We start from the raw sequence: 25,909 nt of genomic DNA on the forward strand, positions 1-25,909 counted from the left end.
ACCCTCTCTTTACAGCCCCTCTCTTCACCCTATCTGTGGCCTCTCGGAGGCCTGAAGTAACCAGGCCCCATCAGGCTTGTGGGGATAACATCCCAAATGAGGTACAATCGCCTCTGGTTTGGGTCCCAGAGCTCCACAGGTGGCAGCGACAGGGCTCAGCTTGAAAAAGACTCCCGTGAGTGTTGGACAGGCCACATGCGCTAAAACAATATCCGCAACAAAAACAAATCAGTCGGCTAAATGCTCCTGCTATGGAATGAATTCCAGCAACCTGAAGGAAATCTTCTGTATTTCGCGAGTGCCCCTTACAAAGCAGAGACGTGTATTTGAAGTTCTGACAGGAGGTAGAAGACAATCTCCTACCTACAACTCCACTCTGTCTGTGTGTTGAAGAACGAGTCTCCCCGATTACCTGAGGAACGCTAAGTTATGCTTCACAAACTCAACTGTAAAGCAAGGAGAGGAAGCATCTGTTGGGACCCCCGAGTTGAGGGAGGCATTGCATAATGGGGCAGGGAAGAGGTTCCAGATCCCAGCCGAGGCAGAGATTACAAAGATGACGGTTTCTGTGTTTAAGCCTGTGTAGATAGCCACTCCAGCTTTTCTGAAGTCCAGTTTCCTAGGAACTGAGTCTGGATACCTGCAGAGCTTTCCCTGAGGCCTCTGGTTCTGCTAAGGTAAATTTTGCCCCAACCTGCATGGTAAGAAACCCCAGGTCCCAGAGACCAGACCGGTTTAACCTCAGTTCTAAAGCCAAGAGGCCCAGCCCTTTGTCTGTCCCTTGCTCCTCCTTTGCCCCCCCATTCAACCAACCACAATTGCAAGTCATTAACACGAGTGAGGGACACCTGAGGGAATAAAAGCAACTCAGAAATCCCTTTGTCCCAGGCCTCAGTGTGGATTACAGGAGGCCAAGGAGCTGCTGCCTGGTTAATAATAGAATTCCTGTCATCCCCTGCCTCACTGCATTAACCCACTGTAGCCTGGGCCAAGTCAGTCCTGGCTATCAGCTCAGACCTGCTATTTCTCCAGGTCAAGGGGGATAAAAAATATCCCCTGTACTGATAGGGGCTCTAGGTACAAGCAGTGTGCATGCCCTAAAGCCCCTCAGAAAGATTGTTCTTTAAGAATTAAAACTGATGAGCAATTGCATCAAGAAAAGTTTGAGACAAAAGGCTTGGGTTGATGAAAGTGACACACCAAGGTGAGACCTGCAACAAGGTGATGTCACCTAGGGAGAGTGACCGCAGAGGAACCAGGGGGGATGTCCTTCAGGGTCACTGTGGTGGGCACCTTTAGGGGTGTCTGTTCAGCTCACTAATCACTTTCTCAGAGAACTGCCCTGGCGTAGTCACATGGGGAAATGCTGGACATCCTGCAAACAGCTAGTGGGGACCATGCTGGCCACTCTCTTCCCGGTCCCTTTCCCAGAAAATTGGAACTGAGATGGAGAGGTTTTGATTTAGGCTGTGCAGGGTGCAGGAAGTGAGGAAACATGAATTGGGAAGCTGAGGCTATCTTTGTGGTGAGACCATGGGAAATGCCTTGTAAAACAGAGTCCTGAAAGCATAGCTGGAGGGATGGATGGACGGATGGATGGACAGAAGGACGAGAGAGAAAAAAATGAAGCAGAAACATATGGTGAGGCAGAGACAAGAGATGAGGGAGCATGCGGGCACCAAGAAAGAAGCTCCCTGGGTTCCTCCTGCCTTTCCAGTTTCAGATCCCTAAATAGAGCTGGACGATTTTGGCCCCCAGCTTCCACGGAACACCGTGCCCTGTATCTCTGGATCTTTATTTTCACTTCTCCCTTTTTTGCAGGACCTTGGTTAAGTTGCTTTCTGTTACTTGCTCCCAGGAGAATTTTAACTGAAACACACACCAGTTCTTAAGGGGCGGGAGGTTTACTTCTTATAAATCTGGGATAACCACACCTATGACTGCAGTGATCCAGTGAGGGTTAAACCAAAAGCAAAGTGCCTCATAAGAGCCAGGCCCAGAAGAGTCTCCACAAACAAACAATTGTTATTATTCCATCATGCAAAGGGGCTAAAATTTATTCTAGGAGACCTTGTGCCCAGCACCCAAGTCCCTGGTGTCACCAGCTCGCTCTCTCACTCTCTCTCACTCTCTCGAAACACCCATCTGCAAATCAGGGATAATAAGATGACTGAACTCCCAGGTGTGTGAGGATTACATGATTTAAGCTAAGAGTTTCTAACAGTGCCAGGCACACAGCGAGGATTCAGTAAGCGTAAGCCAATATCACCCTCACCATCACTGCCACCTCCACTCTGGCTTCGGCCCCACAGGCTGGCTGCTCCTGGGGCTCTGGCCCCCCCCCAGGGGAGCTGCAGCGTCCTGGGCAGAGAGCCCTCTGCCGTGGATGCAGAGATGGGGCCTCGCTCAGGGGCTCTCAGGCTGACAAGAAGGCAGGAATGAAACAGCAGCCGAAACTGCAGTTGTGGGTATGAGACAGGAATCTGGAGGGGGATGTCAAGCCAGTTGCAGGGGTGTAGGGCATTTCCTGATATGGCATGGTCATGGCCTTGAGCTATTAAGGAGGACTTTTCTTTCTGGGAAGTGAATACTAAGCAAGGGGTTACAAAACTGGATTTGATAACCAAAACGTCAACCAAGGGTTTCGGTTCCAGCAAGTGTTCTAATTTTCTAATATCAGATGATAATATTCTCTACTTTAAGAGCTTTATAATCATTATAATTATTATTGAAAAGCAAATGGAATCCTAACATATTATAGTGAGACTTCTTGTAGTAGCTCTTCTCCCCTCCCTAAAGTTGAGTCACTCTAATCAACAGATGAAGAAGATTTTTCTCTTTAAATCAAGAATCCCTAGTCCCTACACATAATCCACAGATATAAATCTCAGTTGAAGATGTATTACAGTGAGGATGCAGATTACCTTTTGGAAATAATTCAAAGAATAGAAGCAACATTTAAGGTTAATGACTAATTTAGTGATTGCTTTAAGGTGATGTTTAAGCTAAGAGCCACATCTAGACTTACCTAACCAAGTCTTAAGAATTGCTTTGGGGGACGCCTGGGTGGCTCAGATGGTTAAGCATCTGCCTTCGGCTCAGGTCACGATCCCAGAGTCCTGGGATCGAGTTCCGCATCGGGCTCCCTGCTAGGCGGGGAGCCTGCTTCTCCCTCTGCCGCTGCCTCTCTCTATCTCTCTCTGACTCTCATGAATAAATAAAAACAAACAAACAAAAAAAGAATTGCTTTGGAATTATTTCTGAATCAATAACACATCAATCCTCTGTCAAAAGCTATAGAGTGCCACTGACTGGCTGTGGGCAAGCACAAGGAAATCTCCGGTAACAGCATTGTGTTGAATTTCTCGTAAGTGCTCCTTGCTTTATGGTTTTTCTCCAACCAAGTCATCCACGGGGTGAATAGGGAGTTCAAATCAACAGGAAACAGTTGCTGACGTCAAAGAGGTCACAGTGGAAAAGCACCCTCATGAGGAAATCTGATTGCACCATGCCTGAACTGGAAACAACTTAAATTTAACCACATTAAGAATGATTACACAAAGCCTTCAAGGAAGAAACAAGGAGAGGGAATCTAATGGCTTCATTTTTCTTTCTTTGACTCACCATTTTGGGTAGCCCAGAAGACAGCAACTGCTAATCCAATCACTCAGCCCCCCTCTCTCGAGTCCACGGGCAGGATACATCCTATCTGAGCTCAGAGACTAGTCTTTGGGAAGGTGAAATATGTCTCCAATAGAACAAGCCCTTGTTCTCTTTCGAAGCTGGAGGGACACACAGCTCTTTCCAAAGACCAAGTGTTTTCCCAGTAAACGGAACGCACTGGCCATCCCTTGTAATGAAATGTGACAAGGCTCACTGATGTATGTACCAGACTAGGTGATGTGAGGTGATCTAACTTGTAGTTCAACACACGGTGAGGCATCTGAGACAGAAGATCCTTAAAGCATAAGTAAGCAGTCAATATATGATTGGCGATAGAGCAATGTTGGGGCTTAAGTCCTCCCCCTTCCTGGCAGAGCAACGTCTGGTCCACACGCATCTCGCCCAGTCTCACTGGGCTGAGCTGCCTTTGTGCACTAGTCTTGTTTTCTATGAAGGACCTGAAATCTATGGAGGCAGAGCCCAGATCTAAACGATGTATCTCTAATACCACCAAGCTTAGTGCCTGGACCTGGGGAGCTAACATGACAGGAGGCCATTTTTGTTTTCTAATACACTTTAAACTAGAACATTAGAAAAGCTGGAACAACTGCCAAGATTAGTTCTATCCATCCATTTTATGTGAGCCAACCGCAAAGAAGTGAAGTACCTTACCGGTAGTTAAAATAGTTTGTGGGATAGTTCAGGAAGAGAAGCAGATCTGCTTGACATATCACTTCATTTCCCTTGATTTATAAAGCTATGGTTTTTCTCTGCTTTTACAAGTAATTGCATGTGCATAGTTCAAATGTAGTTATAAAGAAATACATGGAAAACTGAGGGAAAAATAAATAAAATGAAAATAAATCACCTATAATCCTGACACCCAGAGATAGAAATCCAAATACAAGGAGAAACAAAACTATCTGTGGCTTCTAGGATCCAAGGAACTGGAGATTTCAGGGCAAATAAGAAATTTACAAAAAGTTTTTAACTAGAATTTCTTCACCCCTTACCTCCTACTTAAACTTGCCACTCTTTAAAGAGAAAAAGAGAACATGAAAAACCCATCCTTCTTTCTTCACTTACATTACATAAGATCTCCTGAAGTACTCTGTCACTAAACTGTGATTTTTTAACAGCTGCATACTATTCCCGGTGCCATTTCTATGAAGTCCGACAATTAGCCAGACTTCGATTAAGTTAATGGAAATAAGAGGATGTGGTATGAATAGTCTACTTTCTATACCATGATAAAGATCATTTTTATTAGCCTGGAAACCTGCAACAGATTGTTGCCAACTGGGCATGGTGTTTTAATTCTGAATTAAACACACAAATCTAAATTCTGAACTTAGATTCACGAGGAAGATACCTTAGGTTATTATTCACTTTTTTAAAAAAGGTTTGATCACTTAAAAATATGCACAATAGGATTCCTTTAAATCATTATTTCACATGGTACAATTCTGTGTGTCAAGGTTTTGATTTAAGCACCAAATAGAGAAAGGTTTATTTGGGGCGCCTGGGTGGCTCAGTCGTTAAGCATCTGCCTTCAGTTCAGGTCATGATCCCAGGGTCCTGGGATCGAGCCCCGCATCAGGCTCTGTCTCGGTGAGAAGCCTGCTTCTCCCTCTCCCTCTGCCACTCCCCCTGCTTGTGTTCCTGCTCTCGCCCTCTCTCTCTGTCAAATAAATAAGTAAAATCTTAAAAAAAAAAAAAAAGGTCTATTAAAGATATTTATGGATTTAGTTTATACAGGGCTATAGGATAAAAAGTAAAAATGCCATCTACATATTTAGATTATTTTTCATGACAGAAGTTCCTAAACTTTGCAACCTCTTAAGGCAAGATTTCATCTCTTCCTATGATCTCTGGATGAATTAGACAGGTCCGCCTCACAAGAGGAGATTCTGGGTTACAGTTATCTAAATAAACATTTTGCCCAGTTAGAGAAGTAGCAAATCTGGCCAAGAATATTCTCTGTCCGCCTAGAGAGGACCCCTGGGAACCTGCTGGCCAAGCATCTGTTCCTTCCTCTGCTCTATGGTGTTGGGGTCCCTGCAGAATTTCCATTTGGGATTCATTCCATGAGCTATTTTGAGTTTGGATCTTCTAGCACAGCCATGATACGTTCTTCTCTGGCCCTTTAGCTGGGGAACAAGATGTGTTCAAGCAAACGATGCTCCCTTGCCACGAGTCCCTTTCCAACCTTTCTGCACTGCGGGCCAGATACTGATCTTCACCGTCTGTGGAGGAAGAAAGATGCAAACCTAACTACACAGGTAGGGTGACCAAAGTAAAAGAGGCATGGTCTAATAAGATGAGGGCAAAGTAATTACAAATAGATTAAAAGGCTTAGCCAGGGGAGGGGCTATCGTGTTAACCTTGTAGTGGACTTCCGAAGGGCCCTACAAACCCCAAGGACCAGAGCAGGGACTAAGACAACAGCACCAACAATCTCATTCCAGATCCAGTTACAGCTTCAAGGCCTTTGGTGAACTGACTTCATCTGGCACTTGGTTCTTCCACCCATGAAACCACTTCCTTCTGATTCTTCTTTCTGCGACCTTCTTCCACTCTTGCTTAGAATTCCTTTCTCCGCTGTTCTCTCCTCTCCACATAAGAACACCTACTGAAATACGTTAAATTACACTTTCTACTATACCCAGAGAACACTGAGGACACCAAATCCAATCTCCCATCTGAACCATGATTCTGAGCAACAAACATTTTACCACTAGGTTTCCTGCTAAGTAAGTTCATCATATTCGGATCCCCCCAGGCTCCTAACTGGCCAGAACTCTGGCCACTCGTCCCACTCTCTTACCCAACAAGTCTCAACGATTCCACCTCCTTAGTGTTTCCTTGACTCCACTCCCATGACCACTGCCTTGGAGCAGGCAGGTCTGACAGGCCACTGTTTCAGCATCCTAACCAGGTCTGCGACCCCCTGGCCTCCTTCTTCTGCAGATGGCCACCACAGAGCGCCTCCCAAAATGCACATCTTACACTGCTCTCTGACTTTAAAACCCTTTCCAGCTCCCTTCACCTCCATGATTGAGGCTTAGCTACTAAGCAGAGGATGTCAGACCCATTAGGACTTTGCTTCTTCACTCCCCACATTTCTTCTCCTATAATCCTGCTGCATCAAGTTATTTGGGGTGTCCTGAGCACATCATACATTTTAATCCTCTGTGCCTTTGCACTGCTATTACCTCTGTCTGGGAGGCCTGTTCCCTGTCTTCCCCTCACCCCCTCCATGACTGCAGGGCTCATATTCATCCTCAAAACACAGCTCAGACAGCCCCTCCTGTCTCAGAGCCCTTTCAACCTCTGCAAGGGCCAAGTGATGACTTTCTTCTATCACACGGTTATAGGCATGTGTATTGAAGGTGATCCCTGATTGAAAGCAATCAGAGGGCAAGTCCACACTTTGTTTTTCCCTATGTCTTCAGTCCCTGGCACACAATGTATGCTAAGGACACATTTACTGAATTGAATTAAAAATGCAAGCTAGGTAGATTACCATTCAATAGAGAAACAGCCAATGCGTCTAGTGGCTAGGGTCTACTTTCAATATTTAGAGAGTACTCAGCCCTGAAGATACCATCTAAGGTGTCTGTGACTTTAAGTTGAAAGAGCACTCCCATGTATGGAAAACAAATAAAAGAAAATAGCAAGTGTGCTTCCCCCAAAGCACACTTGGACTGCTACTAGTACATTTTTCTAGGCTGGTTGAGAAATGTTTCTTAAAGCTTTGATTATCTCTGTTTGTAAAATCCAAGTCATATGCATCACACATGGGATGGGAATCTGACTCACAGATAGGCTGGCACCTCTTTCAGTTCTGGGTGGAGACGATTTTCATAAAAAGTGACTGATTCCACACCTTGATGGTAGAACTGAAGCATAATCATTAAATGCCAAAATAAGAGAAGCTGTGCTTTCAATCTCTGGCTTTTAAACATAACCCTTTATAGATATATGCTCACTGAGCTCATCTTTGGCTCCCTAGCCGCCCCAGCTCTGATACGTCTGTCTTATCGCAGCAGGCTCCACTGCTCAGAGCTGCGGGCAGGGTGCTAACCCGGGCTTCCGCCCAACAGACGCCGTGTGCTTCCCCGGCCTCCTCCCAGCCCGGGGCCCGAGCCTGAGTGAATGCCACAGTGCAGCCACTGATAACTGACACAAGCCCCAAAACAGGAACCTTGCTGGTCTACAAACTCCGAAAAAATAAAATAGAAATGCTTTTAATTTTATAAGGAAGGTGTGACACACTTTGCTTCGGCCCCTGTAAAAAGTCAAGTGATCCTCTAGTCCGCTTAACTTCTTAGACCTAGGACAGACCACCTGACATTCAGAGAAGGCAGTGGTTTTCAAGCAAGCAGAGCTTCCTCCCCCCAGGGGGCATTTGGTAATGTCTGGAGACATTTTTGGTTGTTACAAGTCGGGAGATGCTACGCACATGTAGAGGTCAGGGATGCCCCTGATCTGACGGTGCATAAGACAGACCCCCATTAGAAAGGATTACCCTGCCCCAAGTGTTAGCAGTGGGCAAATGACATTACATTATGCAAATAAGTGAATTTTTTTTTACTGGAAAGGTTGAAAATGCACCAGGCATTCGGTTGTTCAAACTATTTGACCTGTTGATGAAGGTCAAAGTAGTGGGGATAAAGTTCTGAGCCAGGTGGAAGGGAGCTTCCTGCTTTCAGATCTGTTCTGAAGCCCAAGTACAAGGCAACAGATCAAGTTAAGGAGCAGTTCCTCAGTTCCATAGGCTTCCAGAAGAGAAACTTTGACCCGTTCTCTCGGTCAGCTCTGCTGTATCTGTTCTTGACCTTGTTGGTTATATCGACACACTCTGAACTGCCTTTCACCCACTGGTCAACAGACCCTGGTTTAGAAGGTCTGGGTTTGTTGTGGACACTGGCCAGTCCCCACTTCACAAGCTGATCACAGCTCAGGGCTCCCTGGGAGTGAGGAGGCGACAGGAAGCACAAGGAAGCAGATGAAGGAGCTTCCCATGGTCCACGGCCCAGGAAGGGAACATGTATTCGGAAGAGGGGAGGAATTTTGCTGGACTGACTTTCCTCCTTTGTTTTGGTTGGGAATTATATATTACATCATTTTAATGTTTAAAATCTCATACACCATGAGAATGGAATTAAGAGACTCTGGGAAAGGTTCCAAGGCTCCCTTCATAACAGCTAAGCCATAAATCATTACAGGCCATCCTAAAGGAGTGGGCAGGAGTGAGCTGGAGACACAGCAGGCTCTTTCGCAGTACAAACCAACTACAAGTTGTTGGATGCCTCACACAGAAAGGAAACAGGAACTCGCTGGGTGGCCCGAAGGGAAGACAAGGGCATGCCGAAGCCCTCCAGCAGAGAGGGGAGGGTCTGCTGGTGAGACCCGGCCGAGGTATCAGCTGACAACAGAAGGCAGGAAGAGGAACCCCGCCCCAGAGCAGTCAGTCTTGACGGGCACAGGCACGGGGTTAAGTGGGGGAGCTGGTGTCTCAGCAGCCCCGCGCCAGGGCTGTCCGTGAAGAGACCAGTTTACCCAGCGGGATGAGGATGACTGGACCATGGCAGTGGGGAGCAAGGAAGCAGGCTGGGCTGCAGCCCTCCTGCTGTGCCTCGTGCTTTGGGCCCCCACGCCCAGTAGCACAACAGGACCTACGGGACCCAGGGTAGAGCAGAGGCTGTGCTGACAGCTTAAGCCCCCCCCCCCCCACTAATCCTCACCAGGTCCTCAATTCACGGCACCCAAGTAAAAATAGGTGTGTGCTTCAAATGCAAATGTAGCTCCCAGACAAGTGCTCTATCCGGCTGTTTTAAGTAATACGGGCGCAGATATCCTTTTGAATTCGTGTTTTCGGGTTTTTTGGGGGGGGGTAAATGCCCAATAGTGGACTTACTGGATCATGTGGCATTTCTACTTGTAATGTTTTGAGGAACCACCATACTGTTTTCCATAGTGGCTGCACCGATTGACATTCCCCCTTCTGTGGACCAACCCACCGAGGGGGTTGCCAGCTGATTGGGCTGCTTCAGGCCTGCGGACTCCGAAGGAAAGCAGCCACTCCCGACGGTGTCCCTGCCCAGTTTTGTTCCCTGCTGCCCACCCCCCTCCCCCGCCACCGCGGGGCTTCCAGCAGAGCCTCAAACCTCGAAGGCACTCAGTGCACATGTGCAGAATGAGTAAATACCTCCTCACCCTCACCTGCTGGGGGCGACTCTGTAGACTGCCAGGTGGGCTGAGATCACACTGCCAGGCGAGGCTGACCGGTCGCGAGAGGCCCTGGGGAGGTAGCTCTTGGGCTTAGAAAAGATGGACCCAGCTGGGCACTTACCAGTGATGAAGTAACAACAGAGAACTCAAGGGTTTCAAAGCTAGAGTATATCACCGTCTACGGTTTCCACCCAGAGCAGTCAGGTTTTTACACTGCACAATTCTGCGATCAGGGTGGGGTGGACCCCCCTCCAGTCACTCACAGGTGTAGCCTGAGGCCCTGAATGTCCCAGTCAGTCCTGGCAGGAGTCAACCCACCTGCCCAGGGAAACACCTGCAGGTCGCCGCTTGGTGTTGCTTAAAGCTCAGATGCTAGTTGGTTAGCCTTGTAGCTACAAGGTTGGTTACATGTCTGAGGAGACACGGGCACACGGGTAAGATTTCCCCCAGAGCTCAGTGTTCATTTTCAACTACCTCTCCTTTTGTAGCATAATAACCGTATTGAGTCCACACTATCTACCATATCCTGCTATTCCATGGGTATTAATCCTCTCTTCCCAACCAGACTGAGGATTAAGAGGACTGACTGTTTCTCTTGCTAGCACTCAGAGCGATCATGAACGGATAGACTTTTCACTAAACTATTTGGCGAAAGGCCCGTCACCTTCTCCTCCTTGGAGCTAACCCGGGCACTTCAAACCTCGTGCTCCAACACAGGGCTTTGTTGAGGCCAGGACATCTATAGTCTGGCAGGCTCCCGGGCACAGTCAGGGAAAACCATAACAAAGCACTCACCACCACAAAGCTTCGACAGTCATCGGGAAGGATGGGGCCAATTCTGACCAGGGCATATCTTGGATACATCCAGGGAAATGACACACAATCCATACACCATCTTACCAAACGTGGAGGCAGCAGGTCTCCATGATCCTCAGATCATCAGTGTTGACGACGGCCAGTGACAACAAGGCCAGTTACAACCAAACAACCTCAAATTGAAAAGCATGCCAACTCTTTCAAACCCCTCCGTCACGCCAAGTCTCCTGGCAGTCCTACCCAATTAGGGAGAGCCAAAAGAACAGCACGAACTCCAGCTTCTCCTATTTCCCATTCATTTACATGGCCCTGTTTAGTATCCACAGAAAGCCCAAGAGGACAGAAGCAAAAGTCCCAAGTGACCGCCCCCCCACCCCCGGAAATCCAGAGCCTGGAGATGGTCTATGTGCATTTTGTCCCCAGATGGAACACTATTAATAAGTTGGGAACATGCCCAACTGGGAAACACCATGTTCTGGCTCATTTTCTATTTTGATCTGAGCCAAAGGCAAACTATAACAAATGACCCATAAACAGATCAAATAGTATTTGTGGTAGGCATTGCTCAGGGATAGGAGGAAACCTAGTTCTAAACAGATAAGAGGATATATCCTTAGGTGCTTCATAAAAGGCTACAAAACTAGATATTGTAAAACAAAACAAAACAAAAAAAACTGCCTTTATTCCTGCCTAATGATGCTATTCTCAGCACACCTTCCAGGGAGAAGACATTTCTATGTGAGGTATTTTTTTTTTTCTATGTGAGGTATTTTAAAGGTAATGGCATGGATTATTAAGCTGGATGACCTGGTTAAGAATCCATGGTCTGACTCTTGCTTGCTGTGTGATCTGGGGCAAGTTATTTAGCCTCTCTGGACCTCTCAGTTTCCAGATCTTTAAAATGAGGATAATAATATCTATACCACCCTAGATTGCTTTGGGTATTAAATGAGATAGTTCATGGCATAGATGTTCATGAAATGCCAACACGCACAGTTGTATAGGCACCTATAACAAATGTAAGCACCTAGAACACACACTAAAGTCTCAACGAAGAGTAGCTGCCTTTCCTCTTCACCCTTCCCTTCTACCAAGCGGACACCACTCAGGCTCTAAGAATCCACCAGCTCTCTAAAGGCATTAACGGAGGCCTCTTCAGACCCTTGTCCTTTCTAGCTTTTTTGGCTGCACTTTGCCCTCTCCTCACCTAACCACGGTCCCGGGGTCTCTTCCCCTAGTCCGGAATGTCACTGTAACTCAGAGCGCCACAGGGAACGCCACCGCAGGGGCCCAGTGTGCCTTCTCCTCTAGGCCAGTCTCTGGCCGCAGCTCAGCAGACAAACAGGCTGGCCACTGCTGCCAAGTACCCACTCGACACCCAGGAAGGGGAAAGATAGCTGGAGGGCCTGGAACGGGTCAGGGCCGGCGGGGCTGCGTGGGGCCGTGGGGGACTGTGCCAGGCTGGCAGCCCCTGCGCAGCCGCGCTGGCAGGGGGCGGCTGGGCAGGGGCTTGCGCGGGGCCGGGAGGGGGGGGTGGGGGCTGGCGGCGCTGCGTGGGGGCCTGGCGGGGCTGCTTGGCGGGGAGGTTGGCGGGGCTGCGTGGGGGCCTGGCGGGGCTGCTCGGAGGGGGCTGGCGGGGCCGCGGGGTGCTGCGCGGGGATGGGGGGGTTGGCGGGGCTGCAGCCTCCCACCCACCACGTGTGTGAAGCTAACTGCAGGGTCACTCTCTGGACTCATAAGTCCATGACAGAAAAACACAGATTCAGGCGGAAGAGCTTATATGGAAAAAAATCAAATGCCAAGACCTTCCTAAAAACAAGGGGGCTATGAGTTAAGCCAGAAGTAGAACTCAGAGTTCTGACTCTGGATGTGGCCGTGTAGTCGCCTGCCTGATAAAATTCTGAAAGATTCATTCCAGAGCCACATGACTTGCTATCTCATCTGTCTCATACACGCACGCACGCACACACTCTCACAAACACACTCCTTTGCTAATATTTCCTGTAACAGCAGAGTGAGTAATATCCCCGTGCATTCATGTTGCCAGGTGATTTTCAGAACCTATTTTAAGTACAACTTAAATATACTGAGAGCATCGTGTGGCAGCTGTGTAAGTGGACAGCGTTTAGTATGCAAGATTACTGGACACCGTAACCTTGGGAAGTAGGATTTCTGCTTTGTTGACCAACATTTGAGGAGTGGCTTCTTCTGGAAGGCTGTGTCCCTGCCAGAACTCGAGGCGCACTGCTTGGTGGACAAGCCTTGCAGGCTGACACCCTGGGGACACTCCCTCCTCCCCCCCCAAAAGCTGGACAGGTAGAGGATGGGTGGCAGTAGAAATCCACAGCGCTGGGCTTCTGTCCCTGTCAAGGAAGGGATCATGCATTCTGTGGCCCACCTGAATGCAGCGGATTGCAAACACAAAGGGGAGCATTCCCAAAAAGAGAGGCTCCTGCATGGCTTGTCTCTCTGACCTGGGCCTGGGTCCTGCAGATGACAGGCAGCTCTTGGGCACCAGGCACAGAGTGTCTTATGTCTTCCAAATGGAAATTTGTGCTTCAATAAACTGGGTTTCTGAACAAAGACTAAGGCATCTGACCAGTAACTTTGCCACTCCCCCTCCTGCTACTGCCCCGTCTTTGTTCTTCCCTCCTTCCACACTCAGCTGAGGCTCCAGGAGGAGAGCCAGTGGCCAGTGTCTGGGAGCTGGGAGCTGGGGGTGGGGGTGAGGGAGGCCTGGATTCCAGGCTGCAAATGCCAGGAGGCTCAGCTGCTGACACAGGAGTCATTGATGAAGATGAGAGGGCTGGGAAGTGAATTTCACCTGGAAGAGTAGGGAAGGCGGTGTTCCCTAGGCCTGCACCCCAACAGGGACCCTCCCCTCCTCCACCCTGGCTTAATAATGCCTCACTCCTCCCCACCCCCATTGTTAAAGTAATAGAGTCCCGTGACCCAAATCAGCAAATAGAACAAAGATGAAAAAACATCCATCCTGTCACTACCTTCGAGCCATCCCTGGCAGTTTATTTGGCATAATTTCCTTCCAGGCTTTTCTTTGGAGGAGCCAGGTTTGCCAATTCACCATCTTGGACAGAACGTGATGTGGATAACTGCCATTGAGCCTCATAAATTCTGTATTATTTCCTGGGCTCTAAATTCCTAGTTCCACCATTTACTATATCAGATTTTAAGCAAGTGACTCAACCCCTTGGTACTTTATCACTTGGCAAAAAGAAGATAATAATGGCACCTGACCTACAGGTTTGTTGTAAGAAGTGCAAGCAGCAAATAATAGATGTTAGATGCTTACGACAGTCAACTCCTATTGCCAAATGCTGAAGTTGTTCCCAATATTTTCCTCTTATAAATAGTGCACTGAAAATTAAACATCTTTATGTATAATATTTATTTTATTCTTTAGGCTGGTTTCAGAAATAAAATCAAAAGATCCCAGAGTACGAACATTTTTATGAGTCTTGATCCAGATTATCAAATTATTCACAAACTATTAGGATTTATAATGCTATCGCAAATGTATGAGGGTGGCAATTTAATTACATATTGGCAAGTAACATGCCTTATCATGAAAGAATTGGAGGCAATAATTTATGAGTTCATAATCCTAGGAAGCAAGCTTGATAAATTATCTACTAATTTGAAATGTTTTTTTTTTTTTTGCCAAGCACAAGAGTGGCTCCAAAATTCCTACTTTTGGGTATTCACCATACCCTCCATATGGGGTCTGTGCTGGCCCTGGGAAGCCCCAGGACATTTTTCTTTGATGTAAAGAAGGAGGCAGTCATCACAGCAGTGAGTCTTACTCACTTTTGAATAGTGCTGCACGTGTACAAAGCATTTCTGCATTCTCTCCTTTGGCCCTCACTACGATCCTGCTTTCATTTTAACCATGAGAACTTTAAAGCTCAAAAGAATCTTAAGGTAGGCTCGAGCCACTCCAAGGAAAACAAAGCTGGAAGAACTTGGGTCTTCCATGTCCAAGGGCAAATGCTGCTTCTATAGCAGCAGGTGGGAGGGGAGCCGAGGCAGACAGGAGGTGCTGAGGCAGAGGATGAATCAGGGACATGTGCAATGATGGTTTAGGGCACAGAGCCGGCTCCAGGGTCAACCTGACCCAGAGATGAGCCTTGTCGCCCCTACTTACAGTCCAAGCGACCCTCCGCAAGTTACCCACTCCCTGTCTCTGGGCCCCAGAGACACTTCATTCCACAGGGCAGGACATGAGAGGAATAACAGTTCTCTAAGGGTTTTTATAATGAGATGATACTTGGCAGATAGCTGGGTGTGACCCTAATACCTCACCTCGGGTCACTTCTAAATGCCGACCTTAACAGTTCAGCATAACACACGGATTAGCATCTGGTTTTAGAGGCCAAGGCCTGCCAAACTGAGTAGCTACAAAGTAATGTATCTGCTGTGATTCCCTGTAGTAGTTAACATTTTCTGTTCCGTCTAGTTAGTTTTTCAACTGCAAATGGGCATAGTCACTGGGGATTTCTGACAGATGGACAGATGCACAGCAAATAAATGCCATGCATGTTATGAAGTCTGATACCTTGCAAGCTGCAGAGAAGGTATAAACTACAGCAAAATGAAAATTGCGTCTCTCTAGCTCAGCAGGAGAGAAATTCACTTGGTTCTTTAGGGTGGTTCCCTCTACTTTATCATCTAGACTTAGGACAGGGGAAAATTCCTTTTATCCTTTGCTTTGGAGACATCTACTGCCAAACACAAATTCTAACCCCCAAAGTCGGTTCCTAGCTCTGGTGGAGAAATAAAATCACCTTGCAGTAAGGACTGCCACCTTGTGGCCACTCGTGAAACTACCGCTAGGGAAAAGACCCCCTCCAGTGCCTTACACGTGAACACTGTGGAAATTTCGTGTGGCCACCAATAATTTGTTATATTGTATAATGTATTTTTCTAGAAAATTCTGCACTGTTTATGCTATTTTCATTGGGCTCTCAATCTGTTCCAAGTGTATTTCCTGTTCTACTCTACCATAACAAAATCTGTGTTGAGACCTCAGACTGTTCTATAGAATCATGGGTCTTTCCTTTGGAAGGTAAAAGTCCTCTGGAGTTCAGTGTGAGACATTTCCTTATTTGTTCATTAGATACCTTGAAACAACAGCCACTGCACAACCGGACTAAGTTCACTAATTGCCTGTCAACTGTCTGATTCAAAGGTTATCAGCCAGTAAAAATCATCTAACTTAACGTCATAGAAAACCATCCACTCTTTGGTTCAAGGCCCTGGACAGATGATCTGAGTATAACCCTGTCTGGCTGTCTGATTCATGGTATGGGCCCGAGGCTCAATCTTGAAATGCAGGCAGACAACTGGTATCAACTGATGGTACCATCTTCTTGACAAGGGTGTTTTCAAGCCTGAGCTGTCACCCTATTCCCCTCTGAGATATTAGCTGGATGAGAGAGGTGAGGATGGGGGAGGGCTTTTTGTAGGCAAAGCACAGAGCACAGGAAATAGAATTTTGAGGATTCTCCAGGAAGTGGGGAGGATGAGCACAACTAGAGCTCCAAAGGAACCCTGGACCACAGAGATGGGCAGCCCAGAATCAGGTAAGGCAGCAGGGGCTGTGTGGGCTCCAGGGCCATTGGAATGAACCACAGACCATGAGGTGAGGAGGGTGTGGCCCTCTGGAGTCCAGACTAGGAGGGGAAGGAGGAAGGAGTACAGGGGCAACCGGGACCTATGAAGCTGTCAGCTGACGGCCCAGCTCCTTCCAATATGCTTGAACGGCATGGGTGTGTGTGCTTCTAGTACATCCTCACTCTCCCAGCTCCCAGCCTCCCCGGCCCACCCCTTCTCCAGGCTGCACATGGTCCTTAAGAGCACAGATTTGAACACAGGTGATCCTTAAACATCTGTGAATGCTCAGCCTCACTCAGTGAGAGGAATGCCAATGAGAACTCTGAAGAAACCATTTTTTAAACCTCTCCGATCATCAACATGAGAGATTGCATGGCATGATGGGACAGTGGGGGAAAGAGGTCTCACCCATGGCTTGGAAATGTGAATTTAGAAATACGGCAAGCGAGAGAGAAGAGCCTGGGCTCTGCAGTCAGACTGCCTGGGGTCCAAACCTCTGTCTCTTGGGAGTTAAGTTTCTTTAGGTCTCAGTCTCCTTATCTGGAAAATGGGAGTGGTGCTTACTTCATAGGGCTCCTCGAAGGATTTAATGAGACAGTGCTCATAGACACTTAGAACAGTGCCTGGTATATAGGTGATAAAATGTTAGCCATCCTCCACTGCTATGGGGAAGAACGCCGACTGGACTCAGTCACAATGCACACACCACTGGCCAAGCGATAACCACTTCTACTGTGTGTCATATAGAAATAATAGAACAACATGTAAAGGTAAACGTACAAGGGGACTCAATGCAACATTGACTGGAATAAAAGACTAGGTACAACCTAAATACATAACAATAGGAAACAAGTTAAATAAATTGTGCCATGGTCTTAAAATAGAATACTATGCATCTCTTTTTAAAAATGAGGCAGCTAGATATGTACAAATATGACACAATCTCCAAGATATATTGTTACATTAAAAGAATAAGGTGTAGAATAGTGGGCAGAGTATGCTACCACCTGTGTTTAAAAAAAAAAAAAAAACCTATAGATACTATGTGTTGTGGGTGTATACTTTCATGTGCAAAAAAACTCTTTGAAAGGCAACACATGAAATTACTAATAGTTGTTTCTTTCAGGGAAAGGATAATGGCTATTTGGAGGATGCTCCTATTACCCACTGCAGAAAGTTAGCTTTTTTTATAGTTAAAAAATACAATCTGATATGTCATTCCTCTGCTTAAATTTCTTCCATTTGCTCTTAGGACTAAAATCTAAGGTCCTTAACAGAGCCTATAAGACCCTTTCAGGCAGGGCCCAGGTCACCTCTGCCCCAACCATTCTCTCCATGCCCCTCCCCAACCCCCATATTTCAAGCGTGCTGAGCGGTATTCACACCTCTCGCTCTCACTAACCACTACACCTGTGCAGGCGCTGTTCCCCTGGAACATTCTCTTTGCCTCAGCATTCTAACTCACCCTTCTGGTCCGAGCTTAGCTGTCACTTTCCCTAGAAATGCGCTGCAGGATCCATCTTACAGCTGGAATGTCCCTATTCTGCCCCCACCACACTTTCCACCGCCCTGACGGAAGCAGAGACAAGGAGCGTGTCCCAGGTTCTCTTTCTCAAAATGCCTTTTGACTTCAAGAAGGTTCTGAAATATCTGTGGCAGACTCTCTGGGTGCCCTCTCAGGAGTCATCTTTCCTCTTTGTTGAGGACAGAAGCCAAGTTCCAAGTCCAATCCTAAAGAGACAGCAGAGTGCCATGCCCCAAGAGATGAGTCAAGGTTGGTGGAAGCCAATCAGGGTAAACCTGCTTATCTTGGCTAGATATTTGCTCTTCCAGCATCCCGTGCAGCTAAGGGTGAGCAGGTGACTCAACTCTAGAAAGATTTCTTGTCTCTTTGATAAAAGGAGAGCAGCCCACAAAGCCCTTGTGCCTCTGTCCTCGGGCTTCCTGCTTCAGATGCCATCACATGAGGTGTGATGTTGAGGACTGTGGCAAATAACTTGAGACCCCATGGGGAAAAGATGCCCCATGGGGAAAAGATGCCCCATGTCACTGAGCAACTAACCCAACCCTAACATTGGCACTGCCAGACTTCAAGAAAAAAGGGGTTGTACTAATGAGCTAAACTCATCCTTTCCGTTTATCACGTGGCTCTTGGTCGGGTATTCTGTTAGGTGCGGCCAAAAGTATTCCTAATTGTGCACCATGATAGAGTAGACAGACTTGAATCCCAGGATCAGTTCACAGAAATCAAACAAAGGGTCCCTGATTGAGGCAAGGAGCAATGCCTTGAGACTTGACAAATTAAGTTTCTCTCTCTGGACCTACCCTGATCTGAACTTTCATGGCCAGGTCATAACTAGCTCAGCACTTAGGGGTAGAGCCAAGGTCAAAGTCACCAAGATAAGCAGCCCGTGACATTTACTCTGTTCTTAGACTTCTGTAACCTTCACACTGTTAGAGAAGACTTATGTACAAAGACCTTTTCAACCCTCAAGATGATCCTTCTCTAGGACAACATGACAGTAGCAGTTAGTTCACTGATTTCAACTTTCTCCCAGAGGTCATCAGAAGTTACTGGTACCTCCATTCGGCCCTACAGTGAGAGTTCATCCCTCAAAAGTCTGATGCACTTCTTTATGAAATCTTCAACATCCTATTGTTGCATCTTTTTAAGAAAGGAGGCCACTGAGGGTGAATTTGAGTCCTACTTACAGGTGTTTGAAAGCAGCAGAACAACTGTGTGAGGAAGGGGTGATTGCGAGCCAAGGACAGGATCCTTTTTTCCGTCATTGTGCATTCCACATCGTCATCCTGCAAGATCACGTCCTTCTTCAGCACCTTCACGGCGTAAAGGTCTCCTGTTTCTTTTATTCTCGCAAGCATCACCTGTGGCAAAGCAGGAGAAGGAAGCACAGGCGTGAGAACTCTTGAGATTCTTAGGGTGTGGGAACACATGAGGCAGAATGGGCCCGGCACTTGGAAAGTATGAGCATGAATACATACATGCACACTCAAACAACATACATGTAGCATGCTTACTTTAACCCACACACGTCAGAAGCCAGGACTCACCTTCCCGAAGCTCCCCTTCCCCAACACTCGGATGAACTCAAAGTTGTTGATACCAAGTCGGCTGGAAGAATCAACCCCGATCCCATTTCCTTCTTTGGTGTTTTCCCTTCCCTGTCGTCTTAGAGTTGACCTGGAAACGAGCTTCTGCAAAGAAGAGTAGGAAAACAGGGAGTCAGAAGTCACAGCATGGGCATGAAGCATTTATGGATGGATAAGACCTTATTAGCTGCCTCAACTCTCAACACAACAGATGGGGAAAGATCAATTCAGCTGGACATGTGATCAAGTTCTGCCATTCAAAACTACACAGTACCAGCTCCTGATCTGTGCTTACTGTATCTGGAAAAGAATCATTTTTAAATATATCCAAGCCACCGAGAGTTTCAGTTTTAACTCAAATGGGAATGTATAAAACACTAACGCCTTAGTCTGGTCCCGCCAGTGGCTTGCGGTGGCTTTCCACAGGATGGTCAGATTCCAAGAGCGCCATCTGGTGTCCACTTCGTTCAAAGAGCGGTTTTCGCATTTGCTCAAAGGATCCATACCAGGATGTGAATGAACGAAGCAATATTTATTACACAATATTTAAAATTATATAAGAGAAATAAAAATTAATATAAAAACTAGAATAATGAACAAATGTATGGAGGATAAAATTTTAAATACTTCCAATCTTATGAGGTCCCCCTCAAAAAAAAAAAAGCCATTACACATACACACATATCTATCTTTACAGTTGATTAATTTTTAAAAATATAACAAAATTGTGGTTTCATAACACACATTTTTATTTAACACTTTGTCATGTGTATTTTTCATATCCTTCAAGAACACGAGTGTTAAGGGCTGTCCAATATTCTGTTTCATGGGTATACCACAGTTTATTCATTAATTCCCCTGCTTATTAGAAACAGGTTATCTCCCATCTTCTGCCAGTTTAAATAACAGCATCATGAACATCCTTGCATGCTAATCTTCAAAGCAGGGTGATTAAGAATCTAGACTCTCAAGCAAGCTGCCTGGGTTCAAATCACAGCTCAGTAACCTAATCCTGTAACTCTGGGTAAGTTACCTACCCATCGTCTCTGTGCCTCAGTTTCTTCTAACAAAGAGGATGGGATAGCACCTGACACACAAGTGATTATGAGGAATGAATGAAAGCACATAAAGCACTTAGACTGGTGCCTGGCACATTCAATACACATGAACTGAGTTGCTGTCGTCATCATGATCATGAGCAACATCTATTTTCTTACGGTAACTTTCTGGAAATGCAATCTTTTGGGCCAAAATGTAGATCTTGAAGACTCTGGATACCAGTCAGCTGGCCCTCTAGGGAAGTTGACCACGAGCACGATGAGAGCTCCAGCCTCACCATACTGAACCAGAAGGAGGCATGGCCTCCTCCATGGGTAACCGCATCTCACTGGTCTAAGCCCAGTCACAGCGAGGGAGCTCCCTGACGGCAAGATGACTTGCAGATGTCCACCTTGGGACATTTATAAGACGAGCTACCCCTAGGCAACGGATCAAAAGTCCAACGTTCTGAAGTTCTTGACCTATTTAGCTGAAAAACCCCAGCTTATCTGGAACAACTTCTAAGTAATGTTTTCAAACAAACAACAACTGTGCAATTGCTTGAACCTACAAGGCTTTGACTTACTCAACCCAATAAAACAGTGATTACAGATATAAAATGGATCACCTTAAAAAATCCAGTTGTTTTTAGTAGTTTCTCCCTCCAGATCTCCGATCATAAATATTTCAAAGATAGAAAAACTTTACTAGCTTGAATCTCACTTCCTCCACTTAAATACTTCCCCTGGTTGGGCTAGAAAACTTTAAGCCAGTATTTCTCAATCTTTTTTTTTTTTTGTAACCCATTCTTCTCTTTTGCTAGACTCAAGATTCTGTTTCACGTTGTGCTGTCAAATGACAGGTGATTTTGGCTTTTCCATTTTTAAATATCATAACATTAAAGATCGTTGGCTCAAGTGACAAATGACAAGTGGAATTGCCCATTCTAGAGCTTGTGCCACATGGTCTATCTTATTCCCATGACATTTTAGGAGCCCTGGTACAGGCTGAAACCCTTAATCCGTGCCCTTTGGGAGCAGCCACCCCATGCACTAGAAATCCCCCTCCTGGTATCAGCATCCTGCCTTTCTGTCCATGCTTAGACATTAGACTTTGCTGATGCTTCCCTGAAAAAGGGAATACAATTTCAGTCCAAATCCCTAAACAACCAGTAATAAGGAAATGGGGTGGTGAGTATGGACATTTTCTGGATGACTAAGAACTTGACAGTGATTGCACTTCCCTAAGTACCCACAGATATTTAACAGTTAAGTCTAGTATTTTCCTAAGCCAGATATGAAGCTACACCTTTCAGAAGCCACAACAGGAGCCCTGGCTCTTTCCCAGCCCGGAAGGCAGCAATAGGACGTGGGCCTGGGAAGTGGTCGAGGCTCTAACGGTCAACAGTGAGTGGAGGTCACTCGGGGAGGCTGCGAGACAAAACACGCCCAAAGCAAAGGACAACTCCACCCACTCCCAGGAGCCGAGAGGAAGGAACTCCTGTTTGTCGCTGAACTTTAGAGATAAATTCACAATCCATAAACAAAAACTGCAGAACAGTGAGACTCCAGAGCTGGGGAGAATCTCAGAGATCCTCATGTTCAACCCCGTTAGAGAAGGTTGAGGCCCTCTCTACTGAGGCCCGTAGCTGCTCGTCACCTCAGCTGCTGGGTAACCCAGGGCCCTGGAATCCAGAGCTTCACCACACCACACTGACAGGAAGCTGATTTAAAAAAAAAAAAAAAAAAAAAAATCCCTCTTCTGCTTCCTGCTACATCTGCATGCTTGTTATTTCTTGTCATATAATTGTATAAAGAATCTTTTTTGTGGAACAAAATGGTCTTAAAAAAAATACAATAAATCCGTTCATTGTGTTTGCTGAGAGGAGGAGCTCTGCTTATGCTGCAGGCACTCATTCGGACTCACCCCCATCTGAACAACTTCTAAATTACAGTACGTCGAAGAAAGCCAAGTCTCACCGAGGTTGGAGAAATATTTCCGGGCTGGAGGCCCATCCCGGCCAGGGTCTTGGCGAGCTCCACCGCATTGACCCCACAGTTCGGGGCTACATTTGCCTGACATCGGATGTGCACGTTCATCTTACAGACTGGAGGGGGGAAGAGAAGGGAGTCCACGTTCAGGAAGGAGCCAAGTCAACATATGCTGCAAAAAAGAGCTTTAATCACCTGAAAGACTATGACAGGGGAATGATCCAGGCTTGGATGCACTCAAAGCAAACCCTGACGTTTGTCTCATCACTGCTTTATGCAGTAGCAGCACGGAGCCTGGCATACTGACGAATAATACATTTCAAATCCACTTTCTTCCCTGTTGACTTGATGAAAGGCATTCACCTAAATCATGTGTAATAGTCACTGCAGACTTAACAGCGTGATTCAATATAGAAATCAAAACGTTCATTTCAGTCAATTAACAAGGAAGCGCGTCAACTGACTGTATGCTTTTCCTTGTATCACTCAAGAAAAGGTAGCCATCTAAATGCCACATAGAAATCGCTGTTCAAACAGGATGGAGATGGTGTTTCTGAGAGAAAAACCTCTAAGTGAAGCTTGCTTTCTGAGTATTGTTGTGGTTGGGGAGCCCTCCCAGCCCAGGGCACAGCATCCTGTGGGGCTGTGGGTCTCAGTGCTTGTAGCCTGTGGTTCGAACTACTTCATGGGGGAGAAAAGCGAGGTTTTTTTTTTTTTAAAGGTCAAAGTAAATGGCAGTTGGAAGAGGAGAGAGAAGCAAGCTACGCTCCTGGTGCATAGGAAATGGACTTGGGATGATGAAGGGACCCAGGGTTTAATCAGCAGGAAGTTCTGACGCAGTTTCTTAACATGGGCCCTGCTGATGGGAGGCAGAAATGAAATAGCAGGCAACAAATTCCTGTATCTTCCATCTCTGGAAGCATGCCCGGATCCAGGTTTGGGGGTTGGGAGGGGTCTGAATGTATGTGATTTAGGGTGCCCTCTTTAAGAATATCCAATCCAGAGGAGAGCTCTGGAAGGTGCCCTTGCAAGGGAGGGACCCTGAGGCTGAAGCTTCAGTAGCTCCTCATGGGAAACCCCCTCCCTCAGGAAGATGGGTACAGAGACACACAAGCCCGCAGTGTCCTTGCTAAAGTACCAGTGACAAAACAAAGCAAAAAGTACAGATGGATCACTGTCTGTGTGCGACCCCCCAGGCCACGAGGGACAAGAACAACGCAGGGGAGCCCATGCACAGCTCTGCATGTTGGCAACAACTATACAAAGGCAGAAGGTGGCCTCTGCGGTGCAACCCACGCCCAGGGGAGACCATCCAGCTGAAGGTCAAGCGGTGCCTGAACCAAAGCTACACACGAGCTGGTTGCTGTTTGGGTTGAAAAAGAATTACTCCATGTATCTAGGAAAAAGGAATTAGGAAATGATGTTCTCGAGAGATGAAAGAGTTTGCCCTTCCTAAAGACAAGTGGCTAGTCCCTTTCTGTCGGCAGAAGCAGGCTTGGTAAGGGCAGGTAGTTGATGGACGTTGTCCAGCTGCATGGACATCAACTCCGCCTCCCCCAGTGACTCAGGATTTATCTAAAGCTTCAGGCTGAAATTTGCGTGTATTTCTGCAGGGAACTGCGCCCCAAGACAGCCGGATTGTTACAGCAACACCCCATGGGAGAAGACTCAGCAACTCCCCAGCTCCTAACAGGACGGGAATCACCCCTTACTCTCAGACCCTCTGCTAAGGCAAAAGCTCCAAACTCAGGCTGCCCTGGGCACAGTGAGTGACGTGCAAGTCCATGGCCAAAGGTGAAACATCCTTCACCCCACCTACCTCTCCAATCTCTAGCGATCTCTTTGAGAAGACCCAGGGCAGCTCTCGTTGAGCTTTGACTCCATTCCTGCTTATTTCTGGCAAGGTCACTAGACCTACTCTCCTGCCAGTTCTTACTCATAACCAAAGCCTCTCTCTTGGCCACCTCACCTCCTACCACCTTCCATTTCTGACCAAGATCCCATTGTTCCCTCTTTCAAATACCTATGAAAATACACAGCAACTAGCAGGCCCTCAGCACTAAGCAGCTGACAGCTAGCTAGATAGAACACTGAATTTAACAACTGACTGGATCTACAGTTAGGAAATCTTTGGACCAGATGTGGCTCTCCTTACATGCCTGACGAGGGACACATGCACCTAGAACCATGAAGATCTAATTTACAAAGTGCCTATAACCATCGGTCCTGGGTCAGAAGCTGAGCCTACAGAACTCCGAAAGCTTGCAGCGCGGTGTTCTCGTGAAGTGGGTACCCAGCACCCCAGCATCTCACTTTTACACTGAAGTCCTTGTCGCATGATGCCCCAGAGCAGCGAGCCACAGTGATCGCAGAAGGTTGGCACTTTGTAGTTGTGGATGCTGAACTTGTGCGGGATGTTGATTCCGAACCTCTGTTCAGCAATCTATAAAAAAAGGAAGCAGAAGGACAAGACCTAGGATGCCGTGCCAGCATCTTTTGTAGAAACTGTAACAGGAGCCCCCCAAATGCAATGTGTTACCATGACATCTGAGCTGGGGAGATTATTTCACTGTACTCAGGCTTTCCTCACCAGGCTGAGCACATTTTCTAATCAACAAGACTAAAAAGAAAGGGTGTAGTGGGCATTAGATCGCTCACCATTTTGGGAGATAAATAGGAATGAAAACCTTTTTTATCATCATTTATATTCAGGCTGTATTTCTCTCCCTGCCAACTCCCCCATGCTCATGTCTATTTCCTAAACCCTTTTAACTTCAGGATTAAACAGGTCTCTTATAGACCATATACACTTGCTGTTAGCACAGGCTTTTCCAGATATCGTGCTAGTGGGGGTCTGGGGGAGAAGGTGGCACCCAGTGAGCACAGAACCACAGAAGGAATTCACTCCAAAGTGACATCCTAGCAGCTTACTCAGCCCTCCCGGGCTGTGCCTGCCATTTGCATTTTACAGTCTGAGGGCACGGGTCCTGCTTTCATCTCACAAACTGTTTCCAACAAATAATTAGAGTAGGCATATGCACTACAGTCTCTGTCACCATTTGAGGTGACAACAGATCCACACAGGACAAGGAGTGGGCTAATTATGACTCCTCTTGGAACTCTGCTGGTCTCTTTCTCATAGAAGCTGTGGCTCGTCATCTGCAAGTACTCTTTAGCAATCTTGTATGTGTACTGTAAGCAATCGCTGAGCTCAAAGTCAGACTCCCCAATGCATCTGTAAAACCGCGGCTCATTGTCAGCAATATTCCAGCTGCTTTCTATCTCCACAATGTAGAATGTGCCCACCCCAGCTGAATGCAGTGCCCGTGACGAGGATGAGAGTCAAGCATTTATACACAGAAGTGCATCCTCCTGGAAATTTTGGAAGACACTGGAGAAGGCTAATAGTCACCTTATTGAGG

The 25,909-nt window shown here is 46.7% G+C and overlaps 1 protein-coding gene across 2 annotated transcripts in view; it reads right to left on the bottom strand.

The window, feature by feature from the left end:
• Positions 1-25,909, bottom strand: part of PRKCH (protein kinase C eta) — a 217,341-nt gene that overhangs the window by 73,248 nt on the left and 118,184 nt on the right. For both annotated transcript variants that reach the window (XM_021701358.1, XM_021701359.1), the window contains exons 6-9: positions 24,801-24,930; positions 22,476-22,603; positions 19,420-19,563; positions 19,060-19,233 (exon numbers count right to left, since the gene is read on the bottom strand). In XM_021701358.1, coding sequence (XP_021557033.1) covers positions 19,060-19,233; positions 19,420-19,563; positions 22,476-22,603; positions 24,801-24,930 — 576 coding nt within the window. The remainder of the gene's footprint in view (positions 1-19,059; positions 19,234-19,419; positions 19,564-22,475; positions 22,604-24,800; positions 24,931-25,909) is intronic.

This window comes from Neomonachus schauinslandi, chromosome 9, assembly GCF_002201575.2.
Source record: "Neomonachus schauinslandi chromosome 9, ASM220157v2, whole genome shotgun sequence".
Lineage (NCBI taxonomy): Eukaryota > Metazoa > Chordata > Mammalia > Carnivora > Phocidae > Neomonachus > Neomonachus schauinslandi.